At 44.2% G+C, this 14,715-nt stretch overlaps 1 protein-coding gene across 3 annotated transcripts in view; it reads left to right on the top strand.

Annotated features, from left to right (window-relative positions):
* The window catches only part of LCAT (lecithin-cholesterol acyltransferase), a 499,529-nt gene that overhangs the window by 404,618 nt on the left and 80,196 nt on the right, over nt 1–14,715 (top strand). For all 3 annotated transcript variants that reach the window (XM_069217600.1, XM_069217602.1, XM_069217599.1), the window contains exon 5: nt 14,385–14,609. In XM_069217600.1, the coding sequence (XP_069073701.1) occupies nt 14,385–14,609 (225 nt within the window). The remainder of the gene's footprint in view (nt 1–14,384; nt 14,610–14,715) is intronic.

The raw sequence follows: 14,715 nt of genomic DNA, 5'->3' as shown, positions 1-14,715 counted from the left end.
GACGTGATTTCTGAAAATTAAAAATGGACCATAGGTGGAGGCTAAAGAAATTGATAGAATCTTTAAAAGCAACTGGCAACTAGGTTTACTTACATACAGATCAAGAAGAAAGAAGAGAGAGGGCCCCTTACTAAAACGGGGAATGGGGCACCCACACCACTTGAAAGAGAAAAATATTCCCCTAAACAAACCTTATCTACACTCATACTCAATCACATACTTCACACCAATCATGTACTATAAAAGTAACTTTCATACAGTACCACAATAATATAAGGCTCACAGTTCTGTTACAAAAATATACAAAATAATGTATTTACTAAAAAATAATCAGGGTGAATATCACTTGCCGTAATACATACTGAAACCATGTTTTCAACCCCACCTCTTTTAGACAAACTCCTTACACATACACAAAAGAAATGATAAACCCCTCACCCCCTTTATTAAAAATTACTAAATATAATAAAAAACAACTTTGCCAGCAGACAAAAACAACAAATATATGTTTTTTTGCCACAGATGAGTCTAATAATCAGGCACGGTGTTAGGAGAAACCTTTGTCAATCTACAACAAAATGCTACAAGACACATTCAGTGTTATTTCCTTGTCAATGCGTTTCGGTGGTTTACGATGATGAACACCACCTTCTTCAGGACACAGCCGAGTTTGTCTAAAAGTGGTCACTGGAAGCTATTGGTTTACTCCCACCGTGCAAGGAAACAGGGAAAGATGAACTGCCAGTGGAATTTAATAATTTGATTTTGATCATGTGTATATATCTAGATATGTGTATTTCTTTGTACAAATACATATAAGAACTATTTTGTCCTTGTAGGAAAGTCCTCCTTTTTGCCCTGGTCACCCCCACACTTTTTGGACAGGTACTGGTGGTTACTGACTCTTGGCTGTGCCCTGGGTACTGCTTACCAGTCCCAGGGCCAGTGCTCTGTGTAAAATGGATATGCAAATTAGGCTAATTATAATTGGCTAAGTCAACCTACCTATAAGTCCCTAGTATATGGTAGGGCAGGTTTAGGGACCCCAGCATACGTAGTGCACCCATAGGTGCACTGCTGAGGTGCCCAGTGTCATTTTAAAGGCAGGCCTGTCTTGCTGGCTGCTTTTAAATTGAAGTTATACGCAAGTTATACGCAAATTCGACTTTGGAATTAAAAGTAGTTCCAAAGTCTTAAGCTACCTTATTTTTACATATAAGTCACCCCTAAGGTGTGCCCTATGTGCCCCTTGTGCTGGGTGCCATGTAACTATAAGTTTTATAAGCCCTGATGAGGTAAAAACAGCTAGATTAGTTTTTCCTCATTGTAATGAATGGCCTTCATAGGCTAGAATGGGGAGACGTTATTTTAATTTTAAAAGTCCCCTTAAGTGACAGATACCCCAAAAGAACCTTAAAGGAACATCTGGGAGAGCATCCAGAAGTTTGGAGAAGTTTGGAGAACTTTTGGAGAAAAGCGCCATAGAGGGACCGACCCGCCGCCGCAACTCTAGCTGGCTTGCCTCAACTGCGACCCGGCCTGATTTGCAGGTTCGTCCCAGTGAAGAAAATCTCCAAAAAAGAGACTGAGTCCGAACGTAGAAAGTTGACCGGGACCTCCCAGCCAGCATATCCGAGGAGGGCTCCAAGGACATCGGATCAAGATCCAGGTTTACCCCGGTCGAAGGATTTTCACCTCGATAAAATTACTAAGTCCGAAGGTAAAAATCTCCACCGAGGGCTCCCACAACGCGTATCCGGAGAAGAGTTCCAGGAAGTCAGATTGGACTGGCAGGTTCGTCCCGCTGAAGAAAATCTTCAGAAAAACGACTAAGTGTGAAGGTAAACTTTTGACCGAGGCGTCCCGCGGGCCTCCATCGCGGTCGGCCTTAAACTTTGACTTTGCCCCGGTCGAGGTGCGACCAGATGACCAGATTGGCACTTTTTGCTTCTAGGCGCTAGAAAACAATAATTCTTTAAAAATTCATGTGGGAAAAAAGGGGTGATTGCAGAGGCCCCCTAACTTTTTGCCCCCATTTTCCACTTTATGCTGGTGTTTTCCTGACTCTGATGGTGCCCTGGGTACTGCTAACCAGTCCCAGGGCCTGTGCTCTGTGTAAAATGGATATGCAAATTAGGCTAATTATAATTGGCTAAGTCAACCTACCAATAAGTCCCTAGTATATGGTAGGGCATGTAGGTTTAGGGACCACAGCATAGGTGGTGCACACCTAGGTGCACTGCTGAGGTGCCCAGTGTCATTTTAAAAGCAAGCCTGCCTTGCTGGCTGCTTTTAAATTAAAGTTATATGCAAATTCGACTTTGGAATTAAAGGTACTTCCAAAGTCTTAAACTACCTTATTTTTACATATGTCACCCCTAAGGTGTGCCCTATGTGCCCCTAGGGCTGGGTGCCATGTAACTATAAGCAGGGACTTTATAAAAATAGATTTATAAGCCCTGGTGAGGTAAAAACAGCCAAATTCGTTTTTCCCTCATTGAAGTAAATGGCCTTCATAGGCTAGAATGGGCAGACTTTATTTTAAATTTTAAAGTCTCCTTAAATGTTACATACCAAGAATTTGGTATCAAATTAATTGTTGTAATAAATCCCACAACTTCCAGTTGTTGGATTTAATATAACTTGTTCAGATAAAAAGTTTAGACTTTACCTAAAAAGTTGCCAATTTCAGCTCTGCATTGTTTTTGCTGCTGTGCTCTGATTGGCCAGCCTGCAGCAGCTTCTGCCAGGCTGCCTTGATTAGGTGTGAAGTGGCCTGGCTTCACACAAAGGAATGTGCTTGGGGGAGAGAATCTCCCCTCAGCAGATGGTGAGGCAGGAAGGGGGGGGCTGCCAAACTGGTCTTCAAAGGCAGAGAAGGACATTTGGAGCACCCAGCAACACCCCCACATCCTGCAACCCCAGACAATTAGGTGCCCCCTTGATTAGATTAGGAGAGGGCAGGAGAGGGGTGTGTTTATGATTTTTAGCCACACCAGTGGGTGGGCTCAGCCAGATGTAACCTCCAAAAATCAGATTCATCCATGTTGGATTTTTAGAGACTGTTGCCTTCTGGGATGGATTTTTGCCACACTTCCCAGGAAGTGGTCATCACAGGGGGACGACCCTGTCCCTGATTGGAGAACCAGGGCCCCCCTGCTTTTCACCCAGGAGCAAGGATAAAACTGGCAGACCTGCATCCACACCTCAGATCCCCTCCAGAATTCAACAAGAAAGGAACTAAAGAAGAAGAAGGACTGCCCTGCTGGACCCCTGGCCTGCACCTGGACCCTGCACTCAGAAGGACTGCACCAGCTGCACACTTGGGCTTCACCACAAGAAGGACTTTGCCTGGCTTCAACTGGTTCAAGGAGGGACTCCCTGTTTGCTACAGGTGAAAAATTGCTAAACCAGAGTCCCCTGCACCAACTCCTGAAGAAAGCGACCAGCTGACCACTGTCCAGTGGCCAAAAAGGAGTTTGCGCCAGGTGCATTCTGGGAGTTGAAGTCCGCACCCCCCAAGGACCATCACAGAACTTCTGGACCCTTGGGGTGAGCTGTGGACCCCAAAAGAACCTTAAAAGAACATCTGGGTGAAGCCCCAGAAGTTTGGAAAAGATTTGAGAATTTTTGGAAAAAAGCTCCAGAGAGGGACCGACCCGCCGCGGAAATTCTAGCCGGCTTGCCTCAACCGCGACCCGGCCTGACTTCGTGGTTCGTCCCGGTAAAGAAAAACATCCAAAAAAGAGACTAAGTCCGAACGTAAAAAGTTGACCGGGACCTCCCAGCCATCGTATCCGAGAAGGGCTCCATGGACGTCAGATCAAGATCCAGGTTTACCCCGGTCGAAGGATTTTCATCTCGAAAAAACGACTAAGTCCGAAGGTAAAAGTCTCCACCGAGGAAACCCACATCGCGTATCCGGACAAGGGCTCCAGGAGGTCGGATTCAACTGGCAGGTTCGTCCCGGTGAAGAAAAACTTCAAAATAAAGACTAAGTCAGAAGGTAACTTTTTAACCGAGGCCTCCCGCGACCTGTAGCCGAGCAGGGCTCCATCGCGGTCGGCCTGAAAGTTTGACCAAGATGCAACCAGATGACCCGATTGGCGCTTTTTGTTTCTAAGCGCTAGAAAAGTAATAATTCTTTAAAAATTCATATCTCCGGTTCCCCTGAACCGATTTTAATCGTTTTTGTGTCATTTTAAAGATAAAAATATAAACTATTTTTATAAATTGGTTTTGGATTTTTAAACTGTTTCCTGTGTTTTATTTAATTACTGTTTTGTGATATTTGAATGCTTTACACTTTGTCTCCTAAGTTAAGCCTTGACGCTCGTTGCCAAGCTACCAAGGGTTGAGCTGGGATTAATTTACTGAGACCTAACTGTACCTATGTGGAGGTTAGTGGCTTGTTGCTAGGTGTAGGTACCTACCTGCCCTACCAATAACCCATTTTCCAACAATTCATATCTCTGGTTCCCCTTATCCGTTTTATTCGTTTTTGTATCATTTTAAAGATAAAAACATAATCTAGTTTTATAAATTGGTTTTGGATTTTTAAACTGTTTCCTGTGTTTTATTTAATTACTGTTTTGTGATATTTGAATGCTTTACACTCTGTCTCCTAAGTTAAGCCTTGTCGCTCGGTTCCAAGCTACCAAGGGTTGAGGTGGGTTTAATTTACTGAGACCTAACTGGATCTAAGTGGAGGTTGGTGGCCTATTGCTAAGTGTAGGTACTTACCTGCCCTTACCAATAACCCATTTTCCAACAGTCCTAAAATATATACATACTCTTTCAGCCTGTTTAATAAATGTATATTTCACTTCAATTAAATGTATATAAATATGTATTTATAAAATATGGAGTAAAATCATTACTGGGACTATGTAAACAACTTCTAAGACATAATATGATGGCGGCGCTCTTAGCTAGATTTTCAATGGGGAACGCAAGTCCTTTTTCACTTACAAGTACCATGATTAAAGAGCAATGAAAAAAACGTATTTAAGCACCTGTGTTTAAATGTCCTTTTCACTACTGGCATTTGAGAAAGGCAGGTTGCCGAAACGCGTCATGCTGGGGAGATGAAATTAATGTGGCTGTAAATTCCAAGAGTGCTCCGGGAGGCTCTGAAGTGGAGCCTGTTTGTTGTCTGTATTTCACGTGCTTGCTGCTTGCACGAAGGAGGCACCCATCTGAAAGTGTTCGGTAACATTAGCAGCTTTTGTGGAATGAAATAATTGTTGTTACCAGAACCACCGTAGCCCTGCCAACTCGAAAATATATGCTTGCTGTTAATTCAGGACATGACTACATGGATTAGCGTAAATTACTTAACAAACGCTTTCAGCATGGAGTAAAATTATGGGCAAAAATACGGCTTGATGAAAAGGCATAGCACATTTATTTATGAAGGGACATTGACATGCTTTGAAAGACACGATATTTAACAACAGTGTTTAAACTGAGAGTGCACCGGATATAAAAGTTGAAGGAATGTGCCCAGAAACCACTTTGGTATTATAATCCACTGGAGTAAAATCATGACTGGGACTATGTAAACAACTTCTAAGACATAATATGATGGCGGCGCTCTTAGCTAGATTTTCAATGGGGAACGCAAGTCCTTTTTCACTTACAAGTACCATGATTAAAGAGCAATGAAAAAAACGTATTTAAGCACCTGTGTTTAAATGTCCTTTTCACTACTGGCATTTGAGAAAGGCAGGTTGCCGAAACGCGTCATGTTGGGGAGATGAAATTAATGTGGCTGTAAATTCCAAGAGTGCTCCGGGAGGCTCTGAAGTGGAGCCTGTTTGTTGTCTATATATATATATATATATATATATATATATATATATATTTATATGTGGGTATATTATTCTACAATTAACATGTTCATGAGTCATTGCATAGTTTCTATATAAATTGCTTGATTAGATGCTTATGAGTCTCTGTTTTTGCTACATCTATCACAATAGGTAAATATTATCTTAACTATTTATCTACAAGCATTTCACTATTGAAATATTGAGGAAAGATAAAATACTGTTATAAAAGTACGCAAATAAATTAGCTTCAAATACATTTTACTCTCTCAAAAGCTTTTCTCTCTCTGAACATCACTCTATACCTCTATCAATCTATCCTCTCTCTCCACTCTCTGACTCATCCCAAACCCATTCTGCTACTATGATGTGCAAAATAACCCTTCCCAAAGTATTCTCCTCTATTCCTCCTGGCTTACCCAAAACCTCAGTTTATGTCTATGAGCTCTCAAACAAACCTACTACATTCTCCTTCATTTATTTTTCCTTTGACTCATCCCAAACCCCATTCACCTACTATGATCGCCCTAATTCCTTTCTACAGATTCTTACATTCTCCACCTCTCCTTTACTCATCCCAAACCTCATCTTACTACTGTAATCTCCCAATCAACACTTCAGGATTGTTCCCTCCTCCATCCCTCCATTCTATTCAAGTCAACTAACAGACTCACATGTCCTCAGCTCAAATTAACTCATACCTCCCCACGCTAATACTAAACCTGTACTCATATTTCCCTATACTAATCCACCACTTATCCTTTTGGGTTCCAGAGTAGCGTGCCCTTCAATGCCTCGTCAGAGGTAGTAAGTGCTATATAAATACAATTACAGTTTATTAAGCCTTTTCTAGATATACTGGCATCTCTGGTAAGAGGTCATATTTTTAAATAATGGGCCAGCAGAAGAGAAAAAGTCATTTTTCACTATTTCATTAATTAAGACAGATGCCAAAATATAGGCAAAATTACTGGCTAAAAGGCTGGCTTCTTGTATTCACGATTTGGTATGTTCCCACAGCTTCATCTCAAGCAGGGATACTACCAATCATATTTATTACAGCTATAGCAATGTTTGATGCTGCTAATACTATGAGAAGGTGCTTTGGAATGATATTATTAGATACTATTGGAAGTGGCCCTTTTTGCAGGGTTATCCCTAAACTTTTTGCCTTCTGTCTCCTATTATTTTTTATCTGTTTTGCTGATTTGTTGTCTCTGCACACTTTACCACTGCTGATCAGTGCTAAAGTGCAAGTGTTCCCTGTGTGAATTGTATTGGTGTTTGGATTATCCAAAATTGGAATATTTGATTTACTGGTAAGTCCCTAGTAATGTGCACCACGGGTACCCTGGGCCTGTAAATCAAAAGCTGCTAATTGTGCCACCCACATTAGTAGCCCTGTAAACATGTCTCAGATCTGCCACTGCAGTTTCTGTGTGTGCAGTCTTGCACTGCCTATTCAACCTGGCAAGAGTACCCACTTGCCAGGCCCACACCTTCCCTTTTACTACATGTAAGGCAGCCCTAAGGTAGGCCCTAGGTAGCCCCTGGGGCAGGGTGCAGGGTATGTTGAAGGTGGGACATGCACTGATGTGTTTTACATGTCCTGACAGTGAAATACTGCCAAATTCAGTTTTCACTGTTGCAAGACCTATCTCTCTCATAGGGTAACATGGGGACTGCCTTTAAATATCCTTAAAGTGCATTTTCCAATTGGGAGCAGATGAAGATGTGGAGTTTGGGGTCTCTGAACTCACAATTTAAAAATGCATCTGTTGATAAAGTTGTTTTTTGGATTGTCAGTTTGAAAATGCCACTTTTAGTAAATGGTCATTTTTTTTGCTTAAACCATTCTGTGCCTCTGCCTGCATGTATATTCCACGTCTGGGTCAGATTGACAGTTGGGCTGTTGTGAATTCCCTCTAGACAATGGCACAAAGGGAGCTGAGGTGTAGCCCGCATATCCTAATGAGTCTCCTGGACTACAGTGGGAGAGAGGAGCTGACACTTACACCTGAAAGGGCTGTGCCTATCCTCACACAGAGACCTTCCTTTGAAGTTCGCCTACTTCAAAGGCAGAAAGGAGTAAAAGTAGTGAACCCAAAACCCCAGATTTAAGAATAGGTCTGGATCAAGAGGAACCTCTGCCAAGGAGAAGCGCTGAAGAGCTGGAGGAGGAGTACTGCCCCTTTGCTGTGTGTGATTTGCTGGGTTTGCCTGCAGTTGCTGCTTCAGCCTTAAAGAGGACAAAGACTGGACTTTGCTGTGTATCCTGCTTGTGAAGTTTCTCCAAGGGCTAGGAATAGAGCTTGCCTCCTGTTGGAAGGCTCAGGTATATCAAAGACTTCAGCTTTATCTGCCTACAGCACTGGGAACTGTATGTTTTGTGGTGCAACAGAAGAAAAGCCACTGTGATGCCATCAATGATGCTGCTGCCTGCACTGTGTCCTGACGTCGCCGCATGGAGCAGTGCCCCATATCGCACCGCAACCCTGGTCTCATCGATGATGAAGCCCAACGACATCACCAAGCCGCTGCTTGCACTGTGACCCGTGGGTCCTGCAATCCGCATCGCCTTGCTCACACCGCAGCCTTGGCATCCCCGACGATGACGCCCCATGCTGACACCGATGCCGCTGCCTGCACCATGGCCTGAGGACACCTCTCATGACGTACATGACGCACCATCCCATCCTGCACTTCAGCCCGGTCCATCGACGCCAGCGGCATCGACTCCAGTATCCATAACAGACACCCCTTTCTGTAACGCGACCCGTGGGCACCACACAGCACCTGCCCTGGGCCGCGCCGCCACCTTGGACCTACCGACGACAGCATTTCAGCAACAACAACGACGACGCTGCCTGCACCGTGACCTGGAGACACCGCATGTCACACTGCCCTGCTTCACACCGCAGCCCTGGTCTCACCAACGCCACAGGACGCCTTCACTGAGCCACTGCCTGCAAAGTGACCTTTGGGCACCGCACGTCGCATCATCCCGCTTCGCACTGCAGCCCCGACCCCATCAACACTAGCGATCCTGACTTCATCATCAGCCAGGAGTTCGATCTGCAACATGTGTGACTTCAAGGGCCCGACGACCCCTGCACCGACCTCTGGAACTGACGACTACAATGCCAGCAATGCCGTATTCCGGATCTCATAGTGAGGATCATGACACCCTACATTTGCAAGGTAATGTTTGCGGGTCTTCCTGACAGCGTAGCTGGTCCGCAACACCACGCCTGGCCTGAACTGTTGGATTTTTTGTTCACGGCACCGTGATAGCCCCAGATGGAACTATGAACTTCAAGGAACTGCATTTTTAAGTAACTCTTGCAAAATTCATATCTTTATTATTGTACGTTGGATTTTTCTCGTTTTGGTCTTGTTGTACTCAAATAAATATTGGCTATTTTTCTAAAACTGCTGTGGTGTCCTTTTGTAGTGTATTCACTATATTACTGTGTGTTATGTGCAAATGCTTTACACATTGCTTCTGAGATAAGCCTGACTGCTCTCGTGCCAAGCTACCAAGGGGAGAGCAGGAGTTATCTGAGCTGGGTATCTCCCTTACCCTGACTAGAGTGAGGGTCCCTACTTGGACAGGGTGCAAACCAACTTCATAACTAGAGTCCCCATTTCTAACAGATGCTGAGAAAGCATTCAACAGGGTTTCATGATCTTTTTAATGGGCAGTCCTCCAAATTTTGGGCCTCGGGCTAGATACATCGATCGTATCAAGTGTCTGTATTGATATCCAGTCGCCATGTGCTCATGTCTGTACACTGTTCTTCCATTTTTTTAGTATCTCGCGGCACATGACAGGGATGTGCATTGTACCCCCTATTATTTGCCTTCTATTTTGACTTTTATCTATAGTGTCTTATTTGTAGTCCATAGATAGCTTCTGTAGCTTCGAAAGGAACCGAGATCAAGATTAGTGCTTATGCAGACAACGTAGCCATGTGTTCCTCTGAACCAGTCCTGGCTGTGTATTTTATCACTTTCTGCTCTCTCTCCCTTAAACAACGCAGCACAGCAACTTTGATTGCTTTGCTACATTGCACAACATCTTTGTAAATCTGCCCCACATTTTCATGTATGTGCAAGTCAAGCTACTTCATGGTGCAAGTGATTTTGGTAACTCAGTATGGTCTGACACTTAGGTCTTTAACCCCTTCCCCGCCAAGGACATAATGGTTACGTCCGTGGCTGCAGCGCTCAGGCGCCACAGACATAACCATTACGTCCTGGGACCGGCCCTCGGGGGAAGCCCTAGCGCTCCCTCCGAGGGCCACCTCCCCACCCGCCTAGGTCAGGGTTGGAAGGGGAACCGCTTTCTCTTCCACCCCGACCAGCTCCCATCCCCCCCAGTGACGTCTGATGTTGTCAGCACGCAGCCGTGTGCTGACCTCTTCAGAGGTCACCTCCCATCGCGCTGGAGGCATGCTAAGCATTTCTCTTCCCCTTGGGGGAGGGGGCAGGCAGAGGCATCAAAAGAAAGGAAAGGCTTTTCTTTTCTTTTGATGTCACTCTGAGTATTTCTGCTGCCCGACTGCGATGCGATCGGGTTGCAGAAATGTTCACTAGGCACCAGGGATTTTGTTTTTTTGTTGTTTGTGTATAAGGGGAGCAGCCCCTTGGGCAAGGGCTGCTTCCCAGGGGGCAAATTATTTTTAGGCCTTTTCTGCCCCCTGGGGGCAGATCAGCCTATATTGATTGGGCCAATCTGCCCCCGAGGGGGGCAGAGTCCACTAGACACCAGGGATTGTTTTTTTTTTTTTTTTAATTTTTATTGTGTGTTGTATCATAAGGGGAGCGCCCCCTTAGACAAAGGTCGCTCCCCAGGGGGCAATAATTTTATTAGGCCTATTCTGTCACCCCTGGGGGCAATCAGCCTATATTGATAAGGCTGATCTGCCCCCAGGAAGGGCAGAAACCACTAGACACCAGGGATTTTTTTTTTAGGTCAGTTTCACAAAAGGGGAGCGACCCCTTAGGCAAGGGTCGCTCCCCTGGGGGGGACAAATTTATTTTAGGCCATTTCTGCCCCTTTAGGGGCAGACCTGCATATTTTAAAGGGGGCAAAAACCACTAGGCACCAGGGATTTATTTTTTTCCTACAGATGGGGAGTGACCCCTTAGTCAAGGGTCGCTCCTCTGAGGGGGCAAATTTACTTTTGGCCATTTCTGCCCCCCTTGGGGCAGACTGGCCTATTTTCGTAATGCTCATCTGCCCACAGGGTGGCAGAAACCCCACTAGACACCAGGAACGATTTAAAAAAAAACCCACACCAAATAAATGGGGACAAAGTTGTTCTGCCCACTGGTAGGCAGATGGGGCAATTACCCCCGATCCACGCCCCAGGGGGGCAGAAAGGCTACTATATGCCAAGGAATTAAAAAAATGTACAAATGAAAGGGCTGGTGGCTACCAACCAGTATGGACATGGTTATGCCCCCAGCCCAAATGAAGGGGGTAACAGTCGTTCAGCTTTCCCCTGCACACTAAAGCATCTTATCCCACGGCAAGCAAGAGGACATTTGATTATTTGGGGTTTGGGTTTTACATTTGGGCCACGAGATCTAGGCTAACTCTCAAAATCATCCCACTTGGAATGGTGAGGGCTGCACCTTTTGGACTTTGCGACACTGCCATGTAGAAAAATCCACAGGACCTAGACACATCTGAAAACTAAACATCTGGGTGAGTTCAGGGTGGTGTGGTTCACAAGCACCCTGCACCATTTTCTTACCCGCAATGCCCTGCAAACCTACAATTTTGCTGGAAATCACACATTTTTCCCACATTTTTCTGATGGAACCTTCCAGAATCTGCAGGAATCCACAAAATTCCTACCACCCAGCATTGTTGCATCTATACCGATAACTATTCTGCCCCATTTGTCAGCCTAAAAATATATTTTTTCAAACTGCCCTTTTGGATCCGCTTTGGTTCCCCCTCAATTTCAACCTGTTTTTGGCTCTTCCCTGTCACAGGCACTTGGCCCACCTACACAAATGACGTATCATTTTTACCGGGAGATTGAGGGGAACGTTGGGTGGTAGGAAATTTGTCCCGGTGTGGTGCTCCCATACAGAAATGTGCAGAAAATGTGATTTATTTGCTAAATTTGAGCTTTGCTGAGGATTCTGGGTAAGAAAACACTGGGGATCCACGCAAGTCACAACTCCGGGGACTCCCTGGGGTGTCTAGTTTTCAGAAATGTTTGGGTTTGGTAGGTTTCCCTGTATGGCTGCTGAGCCAGGACCAAAAACGCAGGTACCCTCCCCTACCCCCAGCAAAAACAGGTAGTTTTGTATTTGATAATTTTGATGTGTCCATGTTGTGTTTTGGGGCATTCCCTGTCGCGAGCACTAGACCTACCCACAGAAGTGAGGTCCTGTTTTTATCTAGAGACTTGGGGGAATGCTGGGTGGAAGGAAATTAGTGGCTCCTCTCAGAATCCAGAACTTTCTGTCACCGAAATGTGAGCAAAAAGTGTTTTTTGGCCAAAGTTTGAGGTTTGCAAAGGATTCTGGGTAACAGAACCTGTTGAGAGCCCCACAAGTCATCCCATCTTGAATTCCCCTAGGTGCCTAGTTTTAAAAATGCGCAGGTTTGGTAGGGTTCCTTATGTGCCGGCTGAGCTAGAGGCCAAAATTCACAGCTAGTCACTTTGCAAAAAATACATCAGACTTCAATGTGAAAATGTGATGAGTCCATGTTGCGTCTCCTGTCGTGAGCGTTTAGACCAAAAAACAGCTCTATTTTCTGTGGGAAAATATGATGTGTCCACGTTGTGTTTTGGGGCATTTCCTGTCGCAGGTGCTAAGCCTACCCACACAAGTGAGGTATAATTTTTATCAGGAGACTTGGGGGAACGCTGGGTGGAAGGAAATTTGTGGCTCCTCTCAGATTCCAGAACTTTCTGTCACCAAAGTGTTTTTGTTGGCCGAGTTGTGAGGTTTGCAAAGGATTCTGGGTAACGGAACCTGGTGAGAGTCCTACAAGTCACCATATCCTGGATTCCCCTAGGTGTCTAGTTTTAAAAAATGCACAGGTTTGGTAGGTTTCCCTATGTGCCGGATGAGCTAGAGGCCAAAATCTACAGCTTGGCACTTTGCAAAAAACACGTCAGATTTCAATGTAAAAATGTGATGAGTCCATGTTGCGTCTCCTGTCGTAAGCATTAGACCTACCCATGCAAGTGAGGTACCATTTGTATTGGGAGACTTGAGGGAACACAATAGAAAAACAAGTGTTATTGCCCCTTGTCTTTCTCTACATTTTTTCCTTCCAAATGTAAGACAGTGTGTAAAAAAGACGTCTATTTGAGAAATGCCCTGTAATTCACATGCTAGTATGGGCACCCCGGAATTCAGAGATGTGCAAATAACCACTGCTTCTCAACACCTTATCTTGTGCCCGTTTTGGAAATACAGAGGTTTTCTTGATACCTATTTTTCACTCTTTATATTTCAGCAAATGAATTGCTGTATACCTAGTATAGAATGAAAATCCATTGCAAGGTGCAGCTGATTTATTGGCTCTCTTTACCTATGGTTCTTGATGAACCTACAAGCCCTATATATCCCTGCAACCAGAAGTGTCCAGCAGACATAACGGTATATTGTTTTAAAAAATTTGACATCGCAGGAAAAAGTTACAGAGTAAAACTTTGAGAAAAATGTCAGTTTTTTTCACCTAAATTTCAATATTGTTTTATTTCAGCTGTTATTTTTGTAGGAAAACCTTGTAGGATCTACACAAATTACCCCTTGTTGAATTCGGAATTTTGTCTACTTTGCAGAAATGTTTAGCTTTCTGGGATCCATCATTGGTTTCATACCCATTTCTGTCACTAACTGGAAGGAGGCTGAAAGCACAAAAAATAGTAAAAATGGGGAATGTCCCAGTAAAATGCCAAAATTGTGTTACAAAATTGGGTTTTCTGATTCAAGTCTGCCTGTTCCTGAAAGGTGGGAAGCTGGTGACTTTAGCACCGCAAACCCTTTGTTGATGCCATTTTCAGGGAAAAACCACAAACCTTCTTCTGCAGCCTTTTTGTCCCATTTTTTTTTGTAAAAGAAATGTTTGCTGTATTTTGGCTAATTTCTTATTCTCCTTCATGGGAACTCACAAACTCAGGGTACCTCTAGAATCCCTAGAATGTTGGAAAAAAAGACGCAAATCTGGCGTGGGTAGCTTGTGTGGACAAAAAGTTATGAGGGCCTAAGCGCGAACTGCTCCAAACAGCCAAAAAAAGGCTCAGCACTGGAGGGGAAAAGGCCTGGCAGTGAAGGGGTTAAAAGAATTCTTCACTTTTCTCCCAGTCCAGTGCTCTTTTTATATCTTAAGAGTGACACCGATCACAAGTTCCTCAAAATTGATGTTAATTAATGCTTATGTTCTATCTGCCTGCAAACAACCAATGGACTGATGCTAGAGAGTATTGTCTATGGCAAACAATGTCTGTTTATGCCTACAATGAACTACACAAATTGTAATATGAAGGTCTCTTTCTTCTGTGACCCCTACAGATGTACAAGAGGAATACTTCCGCAAGATGAAGGACTTGATTGAGGAGATGTATGAAGCTTACCAGAAGCCAGTTTTCCTTATTGGCCATAGCCTTGGCGGCATGTATCTCCTCTATTTTCTAACTAAGCAACCACAGGAATGGAAGGACCAGCATATTAATGGCTTCATCTCCTTAGGGGCGCCTTGGGGTGGAGCTGTCAAGCCATTATTGGTGCTGATGTCAGGTGAAGTATCTGTTCATTGTGTTGATTGCTCATGTTTTTGTTGGTGTAAGATGTGGATGGTTAAGGCCCTGCTTTAATAAGAGTGCCTGCACATGCGCAAACCATA

Source organism: Pleurodeles waltl, chromosome 12, assembly GCF_031143425.1.
Source record: "Pleurodeles waltl isolate 20211129_DDA chromosome 12, aPleWal1.hap1.20221129, whole genome shotgun sequence".
Lineage (NCBI taxonomy): Eukaryota > Metazoa > Chordata > Amphibia > Caudata > Salamandridae > Pleurodeles > Pleurodeles waltl.
The sequence above is the reverse complement of the archived record's forward strand: the minus strand, read 5'-3'. Positions and strand labels throughout refer to the sequence as shown.